Raw genomic sequence first — 16,980 nt, 5'->3', positions numbered from 1 at the left:
TGTAATGTTCCAGCGAGGTACACCAGTTACATAGGGCACTTACAAGGCCCCAGGGGGCGCTGTGGCAAAGACAGACATCTCATTCTCCCCATTATAACTTTCTGTTGCATGAAAATGAAAGCTGTTATTTGTTAGGAAGTATAGTCAATTCTATAAAGATTCAGGTTGAAAAATGCAGCACTTTCCCTCATAATGTACAGTTTAGCTCGAAGTTGGCATTCTCACAAAGAATTGTATTATTATTTTAAAATAAAATATAAATTTTGAATAAAATATCCATTAATGGCTCGTCACAGTGATTTACTAATGTGTGTGTGTGGGAGTGGACTAATTGTGTTGTGGGCTGGATCTGGCCCTCAGGGTGCTAGTTTGAAACCCCTGCCCTCATCTCACAATAACACATTTGAGCTGAAAGAAAACATTAAAAAAGGGCTGTTGGATAATATTCCTACTGTGAGTGGTCGGTGGTCTATTCATCATATTTTGAAAAAGTGATTCTTTTATATGTTGGTGTCATGAGCGAGGATACAACAGAAACATGGGGCGATGCAGGACATGCTGCACAGGTTTCTTTGTGAGGAACGTTTGGAGCCTAGAACGTTTGGAGTGAGGACATTTTGGCAAAGTGAGGACGTTCTAGCTGGTCTTCCCTTTCTGACCCACTTTCTCTGTGCTGTTGGAGAGTCCAAACTTGCTTTAGGGTCAGAATTATGGTACGGGTAAGGAGCTAGGGAAACATGATCCCAGTGAGTGTCAGAAGGTTGTAAATGTTCATTTTGCTTCTGTACTCTGTGTCTCTGATGAGTTTCTCGTTATTGGCTGAACAAACATAAGCTGAGCTGAACAATGACGTTAAGCCACAGAATGTCCACAAACCAGAGGGACATTTGTCACAGATGTCAACCAGATGCCGGTTGTACGACTCCTGTAAAAGCTTTTAGTGAAAATACACACATTGTGTTGTCCTTAACAATAATAACAACCTGTCTCAGAGCTGAGGTCAGACTGAAGGCCAGTGGAAAGCAGACTGGCCTCTTTCTAACTGCCCTTTGATTTTCTCATGAATATCTATAGAGCTTTGCCTTTGCTCCTTTATTTCAATTCCTCTATACTCTTATAAATAAATCTGAGTTCTCATGGAGCCATAGTACTTCTGTTCTATCTATAAAGTGAATACATCACCACACAACACATATTTAATCTGTTTTCTTTTATCCTGTTTATCTATCCTGGCTTTCAGTTACTTTTAAGCTGGATGTCTGTTTTTCTGTGGGGAATAAAAACTAGTGCAGGGCAGTAAATCCTACAATTATAAAGAAATCTATGGCCCATTAGTAATAAACAAAAAAATACACATGCAGTAGAACGTGGTAGAAAAACATTTCAATCTAATATTTAGAGCAAGAAACATGAAGGGAAGACATGAAACGCGGCAATGGAAACCAAAAATAAAATGTATGTTCTTTATCCAGGACCACCAGAGGACCGTGGAGTGAGTCTATTCATTTCACAGAATGAGAAATAATAACACTGGGGCATGAGGCCAGTTCCCAGATCAACGGGTCACATCACGGCGGGTCGCCAGTGTTAGTGAGTCAGATCAGGAGGAAGAAAGCCCTCCTGTGTACAAGGTGAAGTCTGTGCACAGTGAAGACGTGAAGCTCAGAGGACATATGATTCAGAATGGAGACAACAAGTTCACGGCTGGTGCACAGATGAGTCATTGTGACCTCCACCAGGGAGGTTGTGTTTTCATCTGTGTTTGTCTGTCTGACACCGTTTTGCCTGATTATGCAAAAAATCGAAGGACTTGGTCAAAGAACTAAATAAAATGTGCTTCACGATTATTCCTTCACTTACTTTGATATTGTGAGATGAGACGTTTTTCAACACTTTCTCAAAAAAATAATTCATGGGTCTTGATGAAAAACATCCGGCATATTAGGGGACAGATATTTATGAGTGTGTGTCATTTGGTGCAGATTCAGAGAAAATGTAGACCTGGTGAATTTAAATGTGGTTTCACGAGGGGACTGTTGGTGGAGGTGTGGGCTCCACTGAGGCTTTCTACTTATTCTGTTGCTCCATCTCAATTATTGCCTGTTTTACCAACACCACAATTGTTTCAGTACACATTACTACATTAGGTTTGAAGATAAAGAATCATATTAACAGTTATAATGTTAACAGTTAAAGGACATACCCTAAATAAGTCTGTGATTGATGATTTTCATCAGTCAATTATAACGTTAATGTTAATCAAATTCCCTCGACACCAAAGAGGACAGCAGACGCACCAATGCAAAAACAATTATTATATAGTAATTTATTAATTTTGGCGAATGTCTTCTGAAGGGCAATTTACAGCATTTACCAGAGCCATCGTACAATACTTTATAATTACAACATTTACAGGTGCAGTTCATTTAGTCTTTTTACATCAAACGTTGGAGATGAGCTGAGAAGGGAACACAGAGTTAATGCACTGAACACAGGTACTGGAGACTGAAGCAAAAAGACTTTTCAATTCGCCAACGTTTCACCTGCTCACTTGTCATCGGCCCCTGAGTCGTCAGGACACGGACACGACGACTCCTCAGGGCCACAGCAGACACACAGGATCAGAACAGTCGAGCAAAAGCATCGAAAACGCGACGCACGTGGGCATTCACCTAAATATCAACACACGGCTTCATCTGATAGATTTAGTGTCATTAAACTGAAAGAATACGACTTTAAACACCGCGTGTGCGAAGAGGAGCAGCGGGATGGTCCCAGGCTTCATTCTCATGTGGAGCACTCGCACTCATTCGTATTCTCCAACACTCATTCTCGCTCTGTCGAGGGCTTCCAGGTCGAAATGTGAAGGTTTAGATTGATTCAGCAATATCTATTTTGTTTCTACATCCAGACCAACAGAAATGAATCAATAACGGGTTACTGAAAAAGCCATAAGTAAAGAAAAGCCTCAGCTCAACTGTCTCTGAGCACTCAGCACAATGGAGCCGTAACAAACCGGAGCGGAGCTTTCAATAGAACCAGGAGCAACGAGGTACCACAAACATTCAGCCACAACAAAGCTGCTCTCTTCCAGGCAGCTGAGGGCGCCGTGTCTTTAAAACATCTTATTCTTCTGTCAAACCATCTTTCATCCCTGCATCTTAGCTCCATCCATCGCTCCACTGATTTCCTGTGCGACTTCTTCCTCCTCCCTTCAGGAGATTTAGACTTTTCCTTTTTGAGGATTGTTCAAAACTTAATTCCTGCAGCTAGAAAAAAACAAAACAAACGTAGGTGGTAGCCAGTGGAGAGGATGAATTTAGGTTTGAAAAAGCATGTTAATAAGTTATAGAGCCACATCCAAATAATAAATAAACAAATGAATAAATAAACGAGCAGGCAAGAAAACATCAACAATCACATTTTTCCCAGATTTTTTTTTTTAAAAGTATAAATGTGTCTGGTAATCCAGTGTCCTGTTCAGTGATATTCATTAAAAACAGTCTGGTCTGGTTATTCACCACACGGTTGTTTTCCAAAAGCATGTGGAGCAGGCGCGGTAGAACTGACACACGTGGTGACGGCTGCAGACACGGCTGCAGGCATCAAACACGGAAGTCTGGCAAAATATAGAGATTTCGATCCACCTCATGGTCCATTCTCAACCACAAGAGACATTCTCAGCTGTCCGTCCCCTCGTCGTCCTGTGCTGTAAACTCCTCATTCGATTCTCACTCAGTCATGATCCCTCCAGCAATGAAAAAATACATTTTTTTTTAAACTCTTAAAACTAGTCTTTGCTCTAAATTCTGCCTCTCAAAGGTTTTGAGTTGTCTGATGTGCTTTAGCATCCATTGGGGATTTGAACTCAGCTCCAGGGTTCTCATAGGAAAAGCCTGATGGACTCATCCAGCTGTGTCTCAGCTGGACGGGTTCTTTCTGAACTGGAGGAGGAAACCAAAATGGCGGCATTGAAGGGGTGCTGTAAAACGAAATCTGTCCTGACACAGTGTTTGTTTGTCTCCGTCTGATAAAGGACCAGCAGTTCAGGCATGGGGGCTAAAGCACTGTGGCGTTGTGGCCCTCCATCCTGGGCAGCCTGGGGTCCTGCACCGTCCCCATGGTGACCAGCAGGGGGCGGCTGTCCTCGGACACACCGGGCCGGCCCAACGTCATCGAGGTGGGAACAGAGGCTCCCCTCTGGTGAGCTGCCGAGGACGACATGGAGGCGCCCTGTTGGGAGGGAGGTGGCGGAGGAGGAGGGTTGCTGTGGGCGACCTCCGGCGGCAGGCCTTGCTCCTGGTAACCGTAACCGATGTTACCGCAGGGGAATCGTCTCAGTCTGTAGAGCGGCACCGGGGGGAGAGCGGCCGAATCTAACAGCAGAGGCGACTGTGCAGCATGAGGGGGTGGAGGTAACAAGGGTCTACAGAGACCCTGCTGCTGCTGCTGCTGCTGCTGCTGCTGCTGCTGCTGCTGATGGTGCAGTAGCTGGAGTTGGTGCTGCTGCTGGAGCTGATGCTGGAACTGCTTGTGCTGGTGCTGGAGACCCAGCGCCCCGGCCACCTCAGCCACAGTCCGGCCCATGTGCTCCTGTCCCTCGCCAGGAACCCTGCCCACGCTCACTCCGGCTCCGCCCACCCCTCCCTGCCTCTGCTGCTGCTGCTGCTGCTGCTGCTGCTGCTGCTGCTTCCTCTGCTGCTGCTGCAGGAACCAGGACCCATAAGTGGGGTTCCACAAAGTGGTGCTCTTCCCGTTGTGGGCGTCCTTGTCTACCTGGTGGCCTTGGGTGAACGCCAGGTTGATGTGGCCCCCCTCAGCTGGGCTTGGCTGGGTAGTGACATGAGGTCCTTTAGCTGTGAGTGTAGCGGCGGCTGTGGAGGTGACGGCGTTAGTGCTCGTCATGGTCATGCAGGCCTGTGTGTGAGGCTGCTGGTGCTGGTGGAGGTACGGCTGGGGCTGGGCTGGCGTCTGTGCTTTGGCCTCCGGCGCTGCGCTTGTCACAACAGCGTGCTCCCCACCTCTGCGGTTCTCCTCTGTAGGATAAGATGGTGGCGGCGGGTGTAGAGCCTCCCCATCAGGCACCTGGGCATTTACCAGCACAGTTGGCGCTGAGGGGTCATCAGGGCGCATGGGTACGCGCTCCTCCTCCTCAGGGATGGGCCCATACTCTACAGGCAGTGGCATGGTCACCACATCAGGGTCCTGAAAGAGGGTAAACCATCAAGGTGTCAGAGCTGTATTTCTTTAATGGTAATGTTGATATTAATGTAAAAGATTCATTTAAAATTTGGATTTGAAAATGTTTTTTTTGTGTGATTAAAATCTGTATGTTTCTTTGGCTTTAACGGAAACTGTTGCTGGCGATGTGGGTACGTAGAACAAAACTAGAACTTTTTTGTGGTTGACATAAACAACGTTGGACAAATATTACTATTTTATCTGATTCTTTCACACAGGAGTAACTTTAACACGCACCTGTTCTTCCCAGAGGCTCAACCCTTTTCTAACATCTCGTGAACATCAAGACTCCGAGACATAACCACACACATACCCCAGCCCCAAAGGTTGAAAGGAAGACTTTGATATTAGACCACTCCTGGGATTTATCTTCCTCCATCATGATTCCCATATGTCCTCTCTGTATTTCTCTCTAGATCTTTCTCCATACATCTGCCTGAATGTTGGTTTATGGTGTTACTGTCCCTAGCTATCATATAACCAGACAGAGACACCTCCGTCGTCAGTGTCCCACACTGTTACCTGTAAGCAGTAGTCGATTCTCTCCAGGATAGTTGAGAAGTTGGGCCTGTCTTCAGGCTGGTGCTGCCAACTCTGAGTCATTATACGGTACCTACAGATGTATGTGTAGCAAACAAAGACAAAACACAATTTTTAAAGGATAACTACACATTTGCAGGGTCATGCAGGACAAGCTGCAAAAAGTTATGAGAATGATTGTGATGGTTAAAGGTTTAGTGTGTAGAATGTAGTGACATCTAGTGGTGAAGTTGCAAGTTGCAGCTGAATACCCCTCGCTTCAACCTCCCCATCCAAACATGAAAGACAACCTGTGGTATCCTTAAATTGTCTTAAAAACTCATAAGGTGTTTGGTTTGTGCAGTTTGGACTATACTGTAATAAACAGGGTGGCATCCGAGGACCTGCTCCTGATGCAAATGTATAATATTAAAATATAAAGAGCCAATTCTAGGGTAAAACAATAATTCATACTATTATATTCAATCGTTTTTCAGTAGATCTTTTTCACCTTAATCGTACTCAATGGACCTTTAAACGAAGGCTTTAATGTGTAAATGAGAGAGTGGGATACAAAATGTGTGTTTGTATTTGTTTTCATAGTTCACATGAGAGGCTGTATCATAAAAAGAGAGGGAAAATACGGTTTGATTGGAAAAATGTGCTTTTAGATCCTATCAGGACTTCTTCAAATCGGGAGGCAAACATGAAAGAGAGTCAGTGTTTGTTTCCACGTAGACGATTCTCATGTTAATGTTTCTGTCGCCTTCTAGGTCACAACTTGTTTACGTGTCGATATCAGCGAATAATCAGAGCCTTTCATGTCTGCCTCTGCATTAGCTCTTCTTTTATGCGTATACCACTGCATCATATACAACTGAGCATCCTTCCTATTTGTTTGTGCTATGGAGGAGCTTAATGAGATCTCATGGGATCTGATTTTCCTCGTGGTCATGTGGAACACATGAATTAATTCAGCGTGTGTGTGTGTCGGGTGTGAGATTGTGTGTGATTGTGTCTCTGCACTTACACTGGCCCAGGGCAGTTTTTAGGAGGGTCCATTCTTCCACCATTGGTTACAAACTCCAGAACTTCCTGGTTGCTGCGACTTGGATATGGCATGTAGCCCAACGAGAAGATCTCCCACAGCAGAACCCCGAATGACCTGAGGGAGGCCGGCGATGGATGGAGAGATTAGTTAGAGGGAAGAAAGAGAGATTAAGGACAATCGTGTCAGAAATTATAAGCATCATGAGAGCTGAGGGGGTGAAGGATGAAAGCAGAGGACAAGAGATAGCGACGAGACAAGGAGAAAAACAACGAGACAAGACGCTTGGTTCTACTTCAAAGGAGGCCGGGGGACAGTGAGAGGAGAAAGAAGGAGCGAGCGGACAGGTGGGGACAGGAGGTGAGATCACATCGACGCCAGAGGGAGAGATTCTCACCACGTGTCTGTTTTAGATGTGAAGATGCCCTCCATGAAGGCTTCAGGTGGCATCCACTTCACTGGCAGCATGGCACGCCCACCCTTCCTGTAGTAGCTCGCCCTACACACACACACACACACACACACACACACACACAAAGATATTTTGAATATTTAAATCTGTTTTAATCAACCATGCAGTATGTTTGTCTGTGTAAGTATGCCTGCTGAAAATAAACGTGAGGAAATGTTAAAGAACGACCGGCTTTTATATCTGGTAAAGCCGTCACCATGGCAACACTACTGCCCACAAAAGCCGATGGGGGGGGGGGGAGAAATCATCCAGCAATTAATTCAGTGTTTGTCAGTGTCTGTATCAGCGCTGTGATCCAGTGGCATTCTCGGCTACGGAGCACGCCGGTGTGAGAAATACTCGCTGAACTCCTTATCTCCCCGAGAGGAGAGAGAGGGAGATTTCCTGCCAGGCCGAGCCGCGTCTCAGACATTTTTGCGTTGGTGAAGAAATGATCCGTTGTGCGCTCTATCTGATTGTGGCTGCTGGTGGAGGTCACTGCCTGGTTCTTCTCGCCCTGCTCACAGCGAGGACAGACGTGGACTGGCGTCCGCACAGAACAGAGACACAGCTGGATCCCTGCCAAGCAGTGTCAGTTGTGTTGTGGCAATAAACATTGTTTAGTACTGTTTGCTGTTGTATGATATCATCGCCATAGCACTTGACTGTAAACATGGCAAGAGCTTTATATTAAACAGGGCTTTAACAGCCTGTTCATACTGATTGTGAGTGGAAGGTTGCCAGTTTAAATCCCTGGGCCTTTTTTATAGAAGGAGCTGCAGTAGCACTCTCTTTGTGTTTGCCTTCGAAAACTGGTAAATGAAACACTGACTGGTGTGCTGGAGCTGCACATGGCTGCACAGGAACACACTGTAATTACAGTGGGCAGCTCCCAGGTGGGACATGCAGCATGAGGAAAGAGCACTGTGCTCAGAGGATATTCCCATGTCAAATAAAACCAAGACAAAAAAGATCAGGAACACAGCGGCAAAGGATTAAACACACAATTTCTGCCCGGGTCGAAAAAATGGGTAAAAAAAAATGGATCTTGGCGGCCTGAGCTTCTCACAAACAGCTTCCAAAGCCTCCAGTCTTAGACGGCGTGACCCATCACATCGTGTCTCAGTGTGAGGAGGATTTCAAGCTCATTTCAACTGGTGCTGCTCTTCACAGGGGGCTGAAGTGTCAGAACTCACAAAAGCCACAGCTAGGGATGTCTTAAAAGTAAAAATCATGTATTACTAGCAGTGTTGGGAGTAATGCAGTACAAAGTAACACGTTACTGTAATTCCACTACTTTTAGCGGTAACGAGCATGTAACGAGGTATTTTTTAAAATCAAGTAACGCAGTTACAATTACTGAAATTTAAATGAGTTCGTTACTCGCGTTACGTCGATCGCGATCTACCGCGAAGGACGTGTGGGACGATCGCACTGGACAAGAGGCAGTCATGAGGACGCTCCGGCGCATGTAACAGCTCTTTTTCTTTTTTTCGCCCCCCCCCCTCGCCACATGGTCGCGCGTTTAGATTTGTCATCTGCTCTCTGTGTCGCTCACGGCGGAGTTCCATCCCGATGCGCACACAAACAGGTGAGCACACTTCCACCAGCGGACAGAGAGCTTCCGCACCCCCCCCCCCCCCCCCCCCCCACACACAAAAACAAAGCTGTAAACCTAGGGGAAACACTGACAGCGTTGGTGTGTCTATTAAATCTGTCTGCTCCGTGAGAGCTACAGGCAGTAACGCAAGGTGAGCCTGATTCTCTCTCCAAATAGGCTCCCAGATCATAAGTTTGAGAAGCTTCTCCTCACTTTTATTTCATTGGGCCTAATTGTGGTAAAAAAAAACACTGTTAAATGACTGAGACAGTTATTTTGTATTAAGTTAAGTATTAAAAGGGATTTTTGTACTACTGCTTTATTTGAAGGCCTGTTGCCCTGTTGATTACAAAAAATATGTTTATTGTGTTTAACTGTTCAGTACTATTCATATTCATTACATTTAAAAAGCAGACATAAAAGTAACTTAAAAGTTACTTTCCCTAGTAACTAATTACTTTTGATATCCAGTAACTAGTGAAGTAATTCAATTACTTTTAAAAGAAGTAACTAGTAACTGTAACTAATTACTAATTTTCAGTAACTTGCCCAACACTGATTACTAGCAGCAGGAAGGATATTTGCACAGTGTAAAGCGTCTATGTTTGTGTCTGTGTGCGTGTGTGTGTGTGTGTGTTTTTGTGTGTGTGTGTGCGCGTGTGTGTGTGTGCAGGCGCACATCTTCATCTTTGGTCCCAAACTCAGTTAAGAACATCAGAAATTTGTTCTCACTGTCTAAATTTCGACACAGATCTTAAGAGGCAGCAGTCATTACGTTTCAGTGTGAGCTGCGTGTCTTCAGGGGATCAATAGTAACAGATAAATATAGATTATCTGCTGTCAGATAAAATGGCTGGCAGGGAAACATATACTTAGAAAACTTTTGATATAAAAACTTAAAAAATTACAGCTAATCAATGCAGCAGAAAAAAACAATTACTAGTTGAGTTTGCTTGCATGACAGATTAACTTAGACCTCTTTCTTTACCCTGCAGAAAGAGGTTTCTGCAGGGTAGCTCCACACCCACCGCCTTAATCTATCACTAAGAATAACACAATCAACTCAGGGGAGGAGTCAGGTACCCCCCTCATATTATGGCCTAGATTCTGACAATTGAATCCTGCCACTGTCATCTCTATGGCCCCCCACCCTCACTACGCATCCCTCTAAATGTCCTGTCCCTCTCAATAAAGAAGATGGCACTAGAGGGAGAGCAGCCTACATGTAAAGATGCATTAGATCTAGCACCTCCGGCAGTGGCTACTACGCATGCTGCCCTGTAAAGCCCATACATTTGTTGTTGTATATGTTTAAAGCGGCTGCCTTCTCTGACCTCTGAGTGAAAATGGAAGAAAATGTGACCTGGCCACGTTTCTATTTCTGTTAGTTTTCTCTGCATACAATTGAAAAGATGGAGCGATGGCAAAATGTAGAACACAAGACGATATCCCCCCCTATCAGTGGATTGATCCCTTTCTTAGGGTGGTGTTATTTATTGCTCGAGGTAGCAGCATCAACACGGACTAAAAGCTGAGCTGCAGATTATGGAGGCTTAAATACAGTCCCGGGAAATCTGTAGCACAAATTCATACGCATGTGTTCTGTGAGCACTGCAGTGAGAAAAGTATTAGAGAGACAAAGACATGGAGCAGATAGAGGGAGAAGAACATTCACCTGAGGACACACTGTGGAGCTGAATACTTGTGTCTGTACATTGGGTGTTGGACGTCTTTGTTTACATTGTGCACCTCGCCGACATTAATAAATACAATCTAAAGTCAGGCCATACATCACTGTTTGTACATCCTGTGAGAATATGGTTGTTTAGGGTAAAATACTCAATCTTTCACAGAGGCACATTGAATTTCCACTCAAAGTGGCAGCTGTTTACCTCAGGATGCTTACCAACTGGCAGCTATTGTTTACACGGCTTTTTATTTACCGCCACATCACCCCGGTACGCAAGCATTTGAGTGAGACCATGTGAGAAAGGAAGCCTGTGGAATATCACGTGCGATTGCACCCGTGGCTTCCTTCCCAGAATATAAAAAGATGACATTAAACCTCGTCCTGGTCCCTCGCTGTGACACCCGTCCCCCGTGACGGCCCCCAAATCGACTCCTGTGTCCCTCGCCACATAGCAGGAGGGCCACATCATGAAGCAGCAGAACTAACACACCCTGACAGCGTAGTGCACAAAACAATCACTCCCCCCTCTAAACATTCTGTAATAACAATGATAATAAAAAAATTCTAAAATTCCCAGTCCCAGCGCCACGGCTCCGGGCTGAGAGATAAAAACAAAACCCCAGCGAGGCACCTGAAAAACTGACATCAGCAATTAAATCAAGCGCCCCTAATGCGACTCCCCAGGGGTATTGTGCAGCAGCCTTTCCCGGATGCTCGGAGAGTGACTTTGCTCTCGGGTGACTTTCCATCGGAGGATTCAAAAGTGCTGCGTTGATATAGCTGACTGTTGCGACCCATTCTCTCGCTCTAATTTCTCACCAGATGAAAGACTTGGGAGTTTTCCCTGCTGGATTGGTGCATTCATTTAAACGGTGTCACGTGAAATTGTGGTAGCTATATTAAAAAGTTTGAGCCAAGAATAATGAGACGCTGCTGTGGCTTCAGATGAGCTGATGTAGATTAAAAGAAGGCAGCATTACACCAGTGAGACAGAGAATAGAAACACTTTCACTGCTCCGCTTCAACATTTACCAGTTTGAAAGTCTCAGTGTTCAGTGCCACGGGCGCTGTGTTCACATGGGAGGAAAAAAACCTTCATGTTCAGAGCTGCTGCTTCACCGAGATACTTTTAACTTGATTAGTTTTCTTTGATTGTAATTGTGTTTTCAAGTTATGAGATACTGAATATATTTGGCAAGGGTATGGATAATACAGAGTCAGTCGTCCTTACACAAAATATAAGAGAGCATCTAATACGGTGTCCGTTAGTTGGCACAACTTACTATTGGCTATGTTCATTCACTGCTGTTTGGTAAAATGCTGTTGTCCCATTTTAATTTGTCACATCCTGTGGTTGAAAACGTATCTGTGCCTAGAATTTCAAAAGGGTAACTAAATACTCAGCTATGACTTGGTTGTTTTGCCATGTGTCAGTGATCTCTGTTGGTCGTACCTGTAAATGTCTCGAGCCATCCCAAAGTCTCCAATCTTCGCCGTGCGGCCGCTTCCTTTGCAGGTCAGGAGGCAGTTCCGTGCTGCAATGTCCCTGAAAGAAGAGGAAACAGGATCTCAGGCCAATGCATGAACATACTGCTTGTTCTGGTGGAGCTTTGGCACTGTGTTAGAACCCAATAACCCACTTGTGATGGAAGCTTTCTGGAGGCCGATGAAAGGAGAACTCGGGCAGCAGCTGATGTCTTACACAGAAGGGTTTATTGCAAGCTTGATGTATATCAGCGACCCGGGATGAAATTGTCACCCCCAAGTCTGAAGATGTCTCCCACAGCATCCCAATTTATCTCCCTCACCTTGCGAGAGAAGGGAGTATCTGTGGAATGAGTCGGGCTGTTCTCATGTTGAACAGATTTACTGTAAGACGATGGTCAAAAGATCTCTCACTGTAAATCCGTATTATGCAGAGACTGTAAATCTAAATGATGTAGACTACGGGTCCAGGAAAATGAAACCAATCAGAATTGTCTGACACCTTTATTCTCTTGAATGAACAGCAGGGGGCGACTTTGCTGGTTGCAAAAAAGGAAGTCTGTCTCTGTAGACGTCTATGAGAACATGGTCAGATTAATAACGTCAGTAAATATTTTCATAAAGAGTTTATTCACTGTTACAGAGTTTTGGTGCGATGAGATACATTCCGACCAGGGTGTTGTAAGATCAGGGTGTTTGTAGGATCAGGGTGTTTGTAGGATCAGGGTGTTTGTAGGATCAGGGTGTTTGTAGGATCAGGGTGTTTGTAGGATCAGGGTGTTTGTAGGATCAGGGTGTTTGTAGGATCAGGGTGTTTGTAGGATCAGGGTGTTTGTAGGATCAGGGTGTTTGTAGGATCAGGGTGTTTGTAGGATCAGGGTGTTCGAGGGCTTGGTTCTACGTTGATCTCGTTTTCAGTTGTATTATAGCATGTTAATATCTAATATAGTTGGGAAAGAACTGCAACACACAAATATTTTACAAATCATTGTTTTGAAGCGGGACGGAATGGGAACTAATGCACCTCAACCTAATCAGCTGAATGTATGTGAAATTCAGTATGTGATATTTATATCGTTTTGACTCCGTGGGGTGTGATTGACAGCTAGTACATTCCAATGAGTGCAAGTCACAGGTGAAGGTGGGCTTGCCTGGCCTCAAGCTTGTTGTCAGCCCCCCGATCCAATTATGCCTCCATGTTGTTTCACAAAATCAAGATGGAGCTGGATAAAATGTCAAAGTCAAGGCTTCAAAACAGCAGTTCACAAACTAATGATGGTGGGTCACCACTTTGAGCTATGATATTTATTTTATATGTAGGTAGTATAGTGTATATTAGAGCTATGTAAGTGCACAGCTTGGCCCTCACATTGTCTCTTCACAAGTTTAATAAAGTTGTTCATATATTTGCATCTATAAGAGGCTCTGAGTTTAAAAACCTACAGAACTCCCCCTGCTGGATCTGAGGCTCACTGTAACTACCACGTTGCCCGGGGCAAGCTGGCAGAGTGTATAATTTCCTACAGTGCCTTTATGACTCTGCCCACATGGAGTATCAAGGGAAAACAGATTGAAATGTTCCACACTCTACGCAGGGAGAGTGGGTTGAAAGAGAAAAATCCTAAAATTCATATTTACTCTGTACTGGGTTGGTTATTCTTTGAGAAAATACAGTAGTTGACACAGCATGTTCTTCTCTTGTCTGGGGAAGAGGAAATAAAGCCCACACACAGACGTCTCTCGCTCTTTAACATGTGAAGAAGTGACATTGTGTGCTCGCCAATAAATACCCAGGATTGGATATCTAAATAACATTAAGTGACACTGCTCAGAGCAGATCATGCGATGAAAAACTAGCAGCGATGCAAACAACAGTAAGTTTTGCCAGTGAGTGGGCAGCAAAACATTGTTTTGATGTTTGGCCTCGGCTCCACACTGATGAGCTGGGATGAGAAATGACACAATGAGAATAAAGCGGTGGTTCAGACTGATTTAAGCTGAGGGTTTTTCAAACTCTAACTACACTTTGCATGGATGCCTTCGCTTCAATGTGCCAGACGTGTTTGGAGCTAGTCAACTTATAACATTATAGTACTACTTCAAGTTGGATATGAAAGTATTCAGTTTGAAAAAAACAACTGCGTGTAAGTGGCTGAGAGGGAAACAGAGGAACTTCCTGTGGTCAACTCATGGATGTATGGGTGAAGTGAGCTTTCGCCAAAATGAGAGGCTTGTCTATTTGAGGTGTTATTGTACAGGTGCTTGGAGCACTCATAGGCAGCTCCAGGCAAAAGATGGTTTACTGGACTGCAGAATGAAATAAATCTTGACTGCAGTCAGTAACTTTCCTCGCCAAGAAAGGTTGTCCATCACTTCCCTTGTGATAGTTTCTGTTGTGGCTTTTACATTAGTGTTTTCCAGTAATGCGCTTATGGGATGTCTTGGGCACTGTAAATAGGGCATCTCATTCTAAATCAAAAAAGACTTTGCCTGAGTCCAGTTTAGAAAGAGGCAGTTAAATGAATGTAGGTGAACGGATTTGTCATATCAGCTACAGAGAACTTTCTTTATAAAGCAGAAGCAGTGAAACCATCGATCCATATAGGGGCAGTTGAGCCGCTTCAGCAAAACAAAATAATTTCTATCGTAGGAAAAACCACGATCAGCATGTGGGCGTGTGCTGCACTCACCCAGACATCCACTTTCACAAGTTCTTTTCCCATGAGTGCTGCAGCTAAATACAAGTATTACTTGTTTAATGGCTTGGGTGAAATCATTCAGATGATTTGCCTTTTGCTTGTAAGAAAGGACGAGCCTTGAGACGGTCTGCGATCCGAAGGATTAATGGGAGGGATTGTTTTAAAACTGTGCGTGCGGCACAGTGATATGAAAGCCAGTTATTATTAAAAAAACAAAGTTCACTGGCCTCATACGGTAAACCTTAATTACAGTCAATTTCAACTGCAGCTTAAAGATCCATTTCACTGCAGCACTTAGAGAACAATCTGTGTTAATAGTCTATTTTAACACCTGCAGTCGCATTAAACTACCAGGCTCTCCTCAGCACAGTGTTTCTTTTCAGACTACCATCCTGAGCACCAGGCCTGTTGTAAATAAAGAGGAACATCTAAGGATGCACTGACCAAAACACTGATCAATACCACCACAGAAAGAAAGAAAGCAACACAACAAAAGCCAGAGGAAGTAGTTTTGAGACAGCATTAACCCTGTGATTTAATCTGTTGCAGAACATCACTGCAGCTCATCCTCCGAACCATCAGCCACTCATTTTTTGAATAGCCTTGTACCTCCTTCACCTTTACTCCACTGCAGAGTAAACACACCTCCATAAAAAATGTAATTATCTTAACGGACAGTATCAGTGTGAATTTCAATGCAGGCTTGAAGGCAGAAAGAGGAGGAAAGAGGAGACAGGAGCTCACCAGCCTCTGGAGACGGGTCAGTCATTAGGTGGATTGATGGGGCTTTGACACAAGGGGCCAAATAAGCTTTAACAGGCCTTGTTTTTCATTGGGCAATTTCTTGGAGTCCAAATATGCAGGAACCAGGATGCACTTCTCTCGTCTTGAAGTATTGATCGGAGCAATTATGACATTTTATGACTTCCCTCGTGGACGCTCATGTTAAAGTTCTTTAAGAGACGAGGAAGGAAAAGACATTTCTTAAGTCACAGCAGCTGCTGTGGATGTGGATTCTAGTCGAGCACTCCTGTTGACTTGTGCCTTGGATACAGAGCGTAAAGAGGCAAGCCGGCTACCCCATCTGGCTGCTCTGATGCTAAACTCATCACTTGTCCTTTCAGCTATCATACGAGAGGCAAAAGGCCTGGAGAGTCCATATGTTACGCCTGGGTGGATGCAGTCAGCACGTAATTCTGAGTAGAAGTCAGCAGAGCAATGCAGGCACACACTTTATTTTTCTCTCTGTCCCTCTGATCGGTTGGGGTAGGACGACCAGAGAGCCACAGAATATAACACATCATTTCATAACTGTACTGTATTTATGTTTGCATACATGCATATGCAATAGGTTTTGTCATTAGGTGAATTACCTGTGTATAAACTGGTTCTCCTCCAGATAGTGGCAGCCTTTAGCGATGTCTCTGGCCACGTTGAGCAGGTCCACCATGGTCAAACTGGACGGGTGCTCCTGAGACAGACAGAGACACAAAACGGACTTCAATAATATATAAAACATTCCCCACACAGTGGTAAACAAAGAGCATTTAGGGAGTTTTCACACCTGAAATTCATCCCTTTGTTTCATTGTTAATGTTTGATCCGGCTAGTTTTGGTTTCACATTGTAATGTAGAACCTTTCCTGCGAGCCGTTAAATGCAGTCTAGACTTCCTGCAGTTCTGGATCATACCAAGAAAATGTTCTAAAACTGCAAATGATCCAAACCATGGTTCAGTTCGACATAGACAACCTCTTTTTGTTTGGTCTAATTTCAGTGCGTCGTTCCACACCTATTATTAGATATAGATGGCACTTTTCTTGTTATAGTGTTGTTATAAGGTGGCTGACCCCTGGTGTAAGTCATATTTGCCCACTTTCTCACATATTCAAACCGCACTTGTACATAGTGCTTCTCTGTCACAATATGCAGGGATCGAACCACCGAAGTCCCAATTAATCATTGACCTTCTCTAGCTCCTGAGCCACAACCGCCCACGATCATGTCCTTTGTAATGGAAGCAGCAAACACATAAAGCCCATTGTGTTGTTGCACTGACGCACTTGCAAAGTCAAACTTTTAATTAAGTTTGATTGGTTATTCTAAAAATGCAGTTTTGTGTTGCAGTGACCATTGAAAGTACTGTCCTTGCTCCCTGCAGATTCATTTCGACAGGTGCCTGGTGTCATTAGCCTGAAACAACTGCCTGGGAACATTGCCAAGATGGCTGCCAAGGGGCGAGACTTGC

At 44.4% G+C, this 16,980-nt stretch overlaps 1 protein-coding gene across 1 annotated transcript in view; it reads right to left on the bottom strand.

The window, feature by feature from the left end:
* Positions 1-2,310: 2,310 nt before the first annotated feature.
* The window catches only part of alk (ALK receptor tyrosine kinase), a 330,599-nt gene continuing 315,929 nt past the window's right edge, over positions 2,311-16,980 (bottom strand). Inside the window, exons 24-29 of the mRNA XM_062398186.1 lie at positions 16,107-16,204; positions 12,003-12,095; positions 7,206-7,307; positions 6,791-6,925; positions 5,764-5,854; positions 2,311-5,205 (exon numbers count right to left, since the gene is read on the bottom strand). Of these exons, the coding sequence (XP_062254170.1) occupies positions 4,060-5,205; positions 5,764-5,854; positions 6,791-6,925; positions 7,206-7,307; positions 12,003-12,095; positions 16,107-16,204 (1,665 nt within the window). The 3' untranslated portion in view covers positions 2,311-4,059. The remainder of the gene's footprint in view (positions 5,206-5,763; positions 5,855-6,790; positions 6,926-7,205; positions 7,308-12,002; positions 12,096-16,106; positions 16,205-16,980) is intronic.

The sequence above is a fragment of the Platichthys flesus genome, chromosome 10 (genome assembly GCF_949316205.1).
Source record: "Platichthys flesus chromosome 10, fPlaFle2.1, whole genome shotgun sequence".
NCBI classification, from domain to species: Eukaryota; Metazoa; Chordata; class Actinopteri; order Pleuronectiformes; family Pleuronectidae; genus Platichthys; species Platichthys flesus.
The sequence above is the reverse complement of the archived record's forward strand: the minus strand, read 5'-3'. Positions and strand labels throughout refer to the sequence as shown.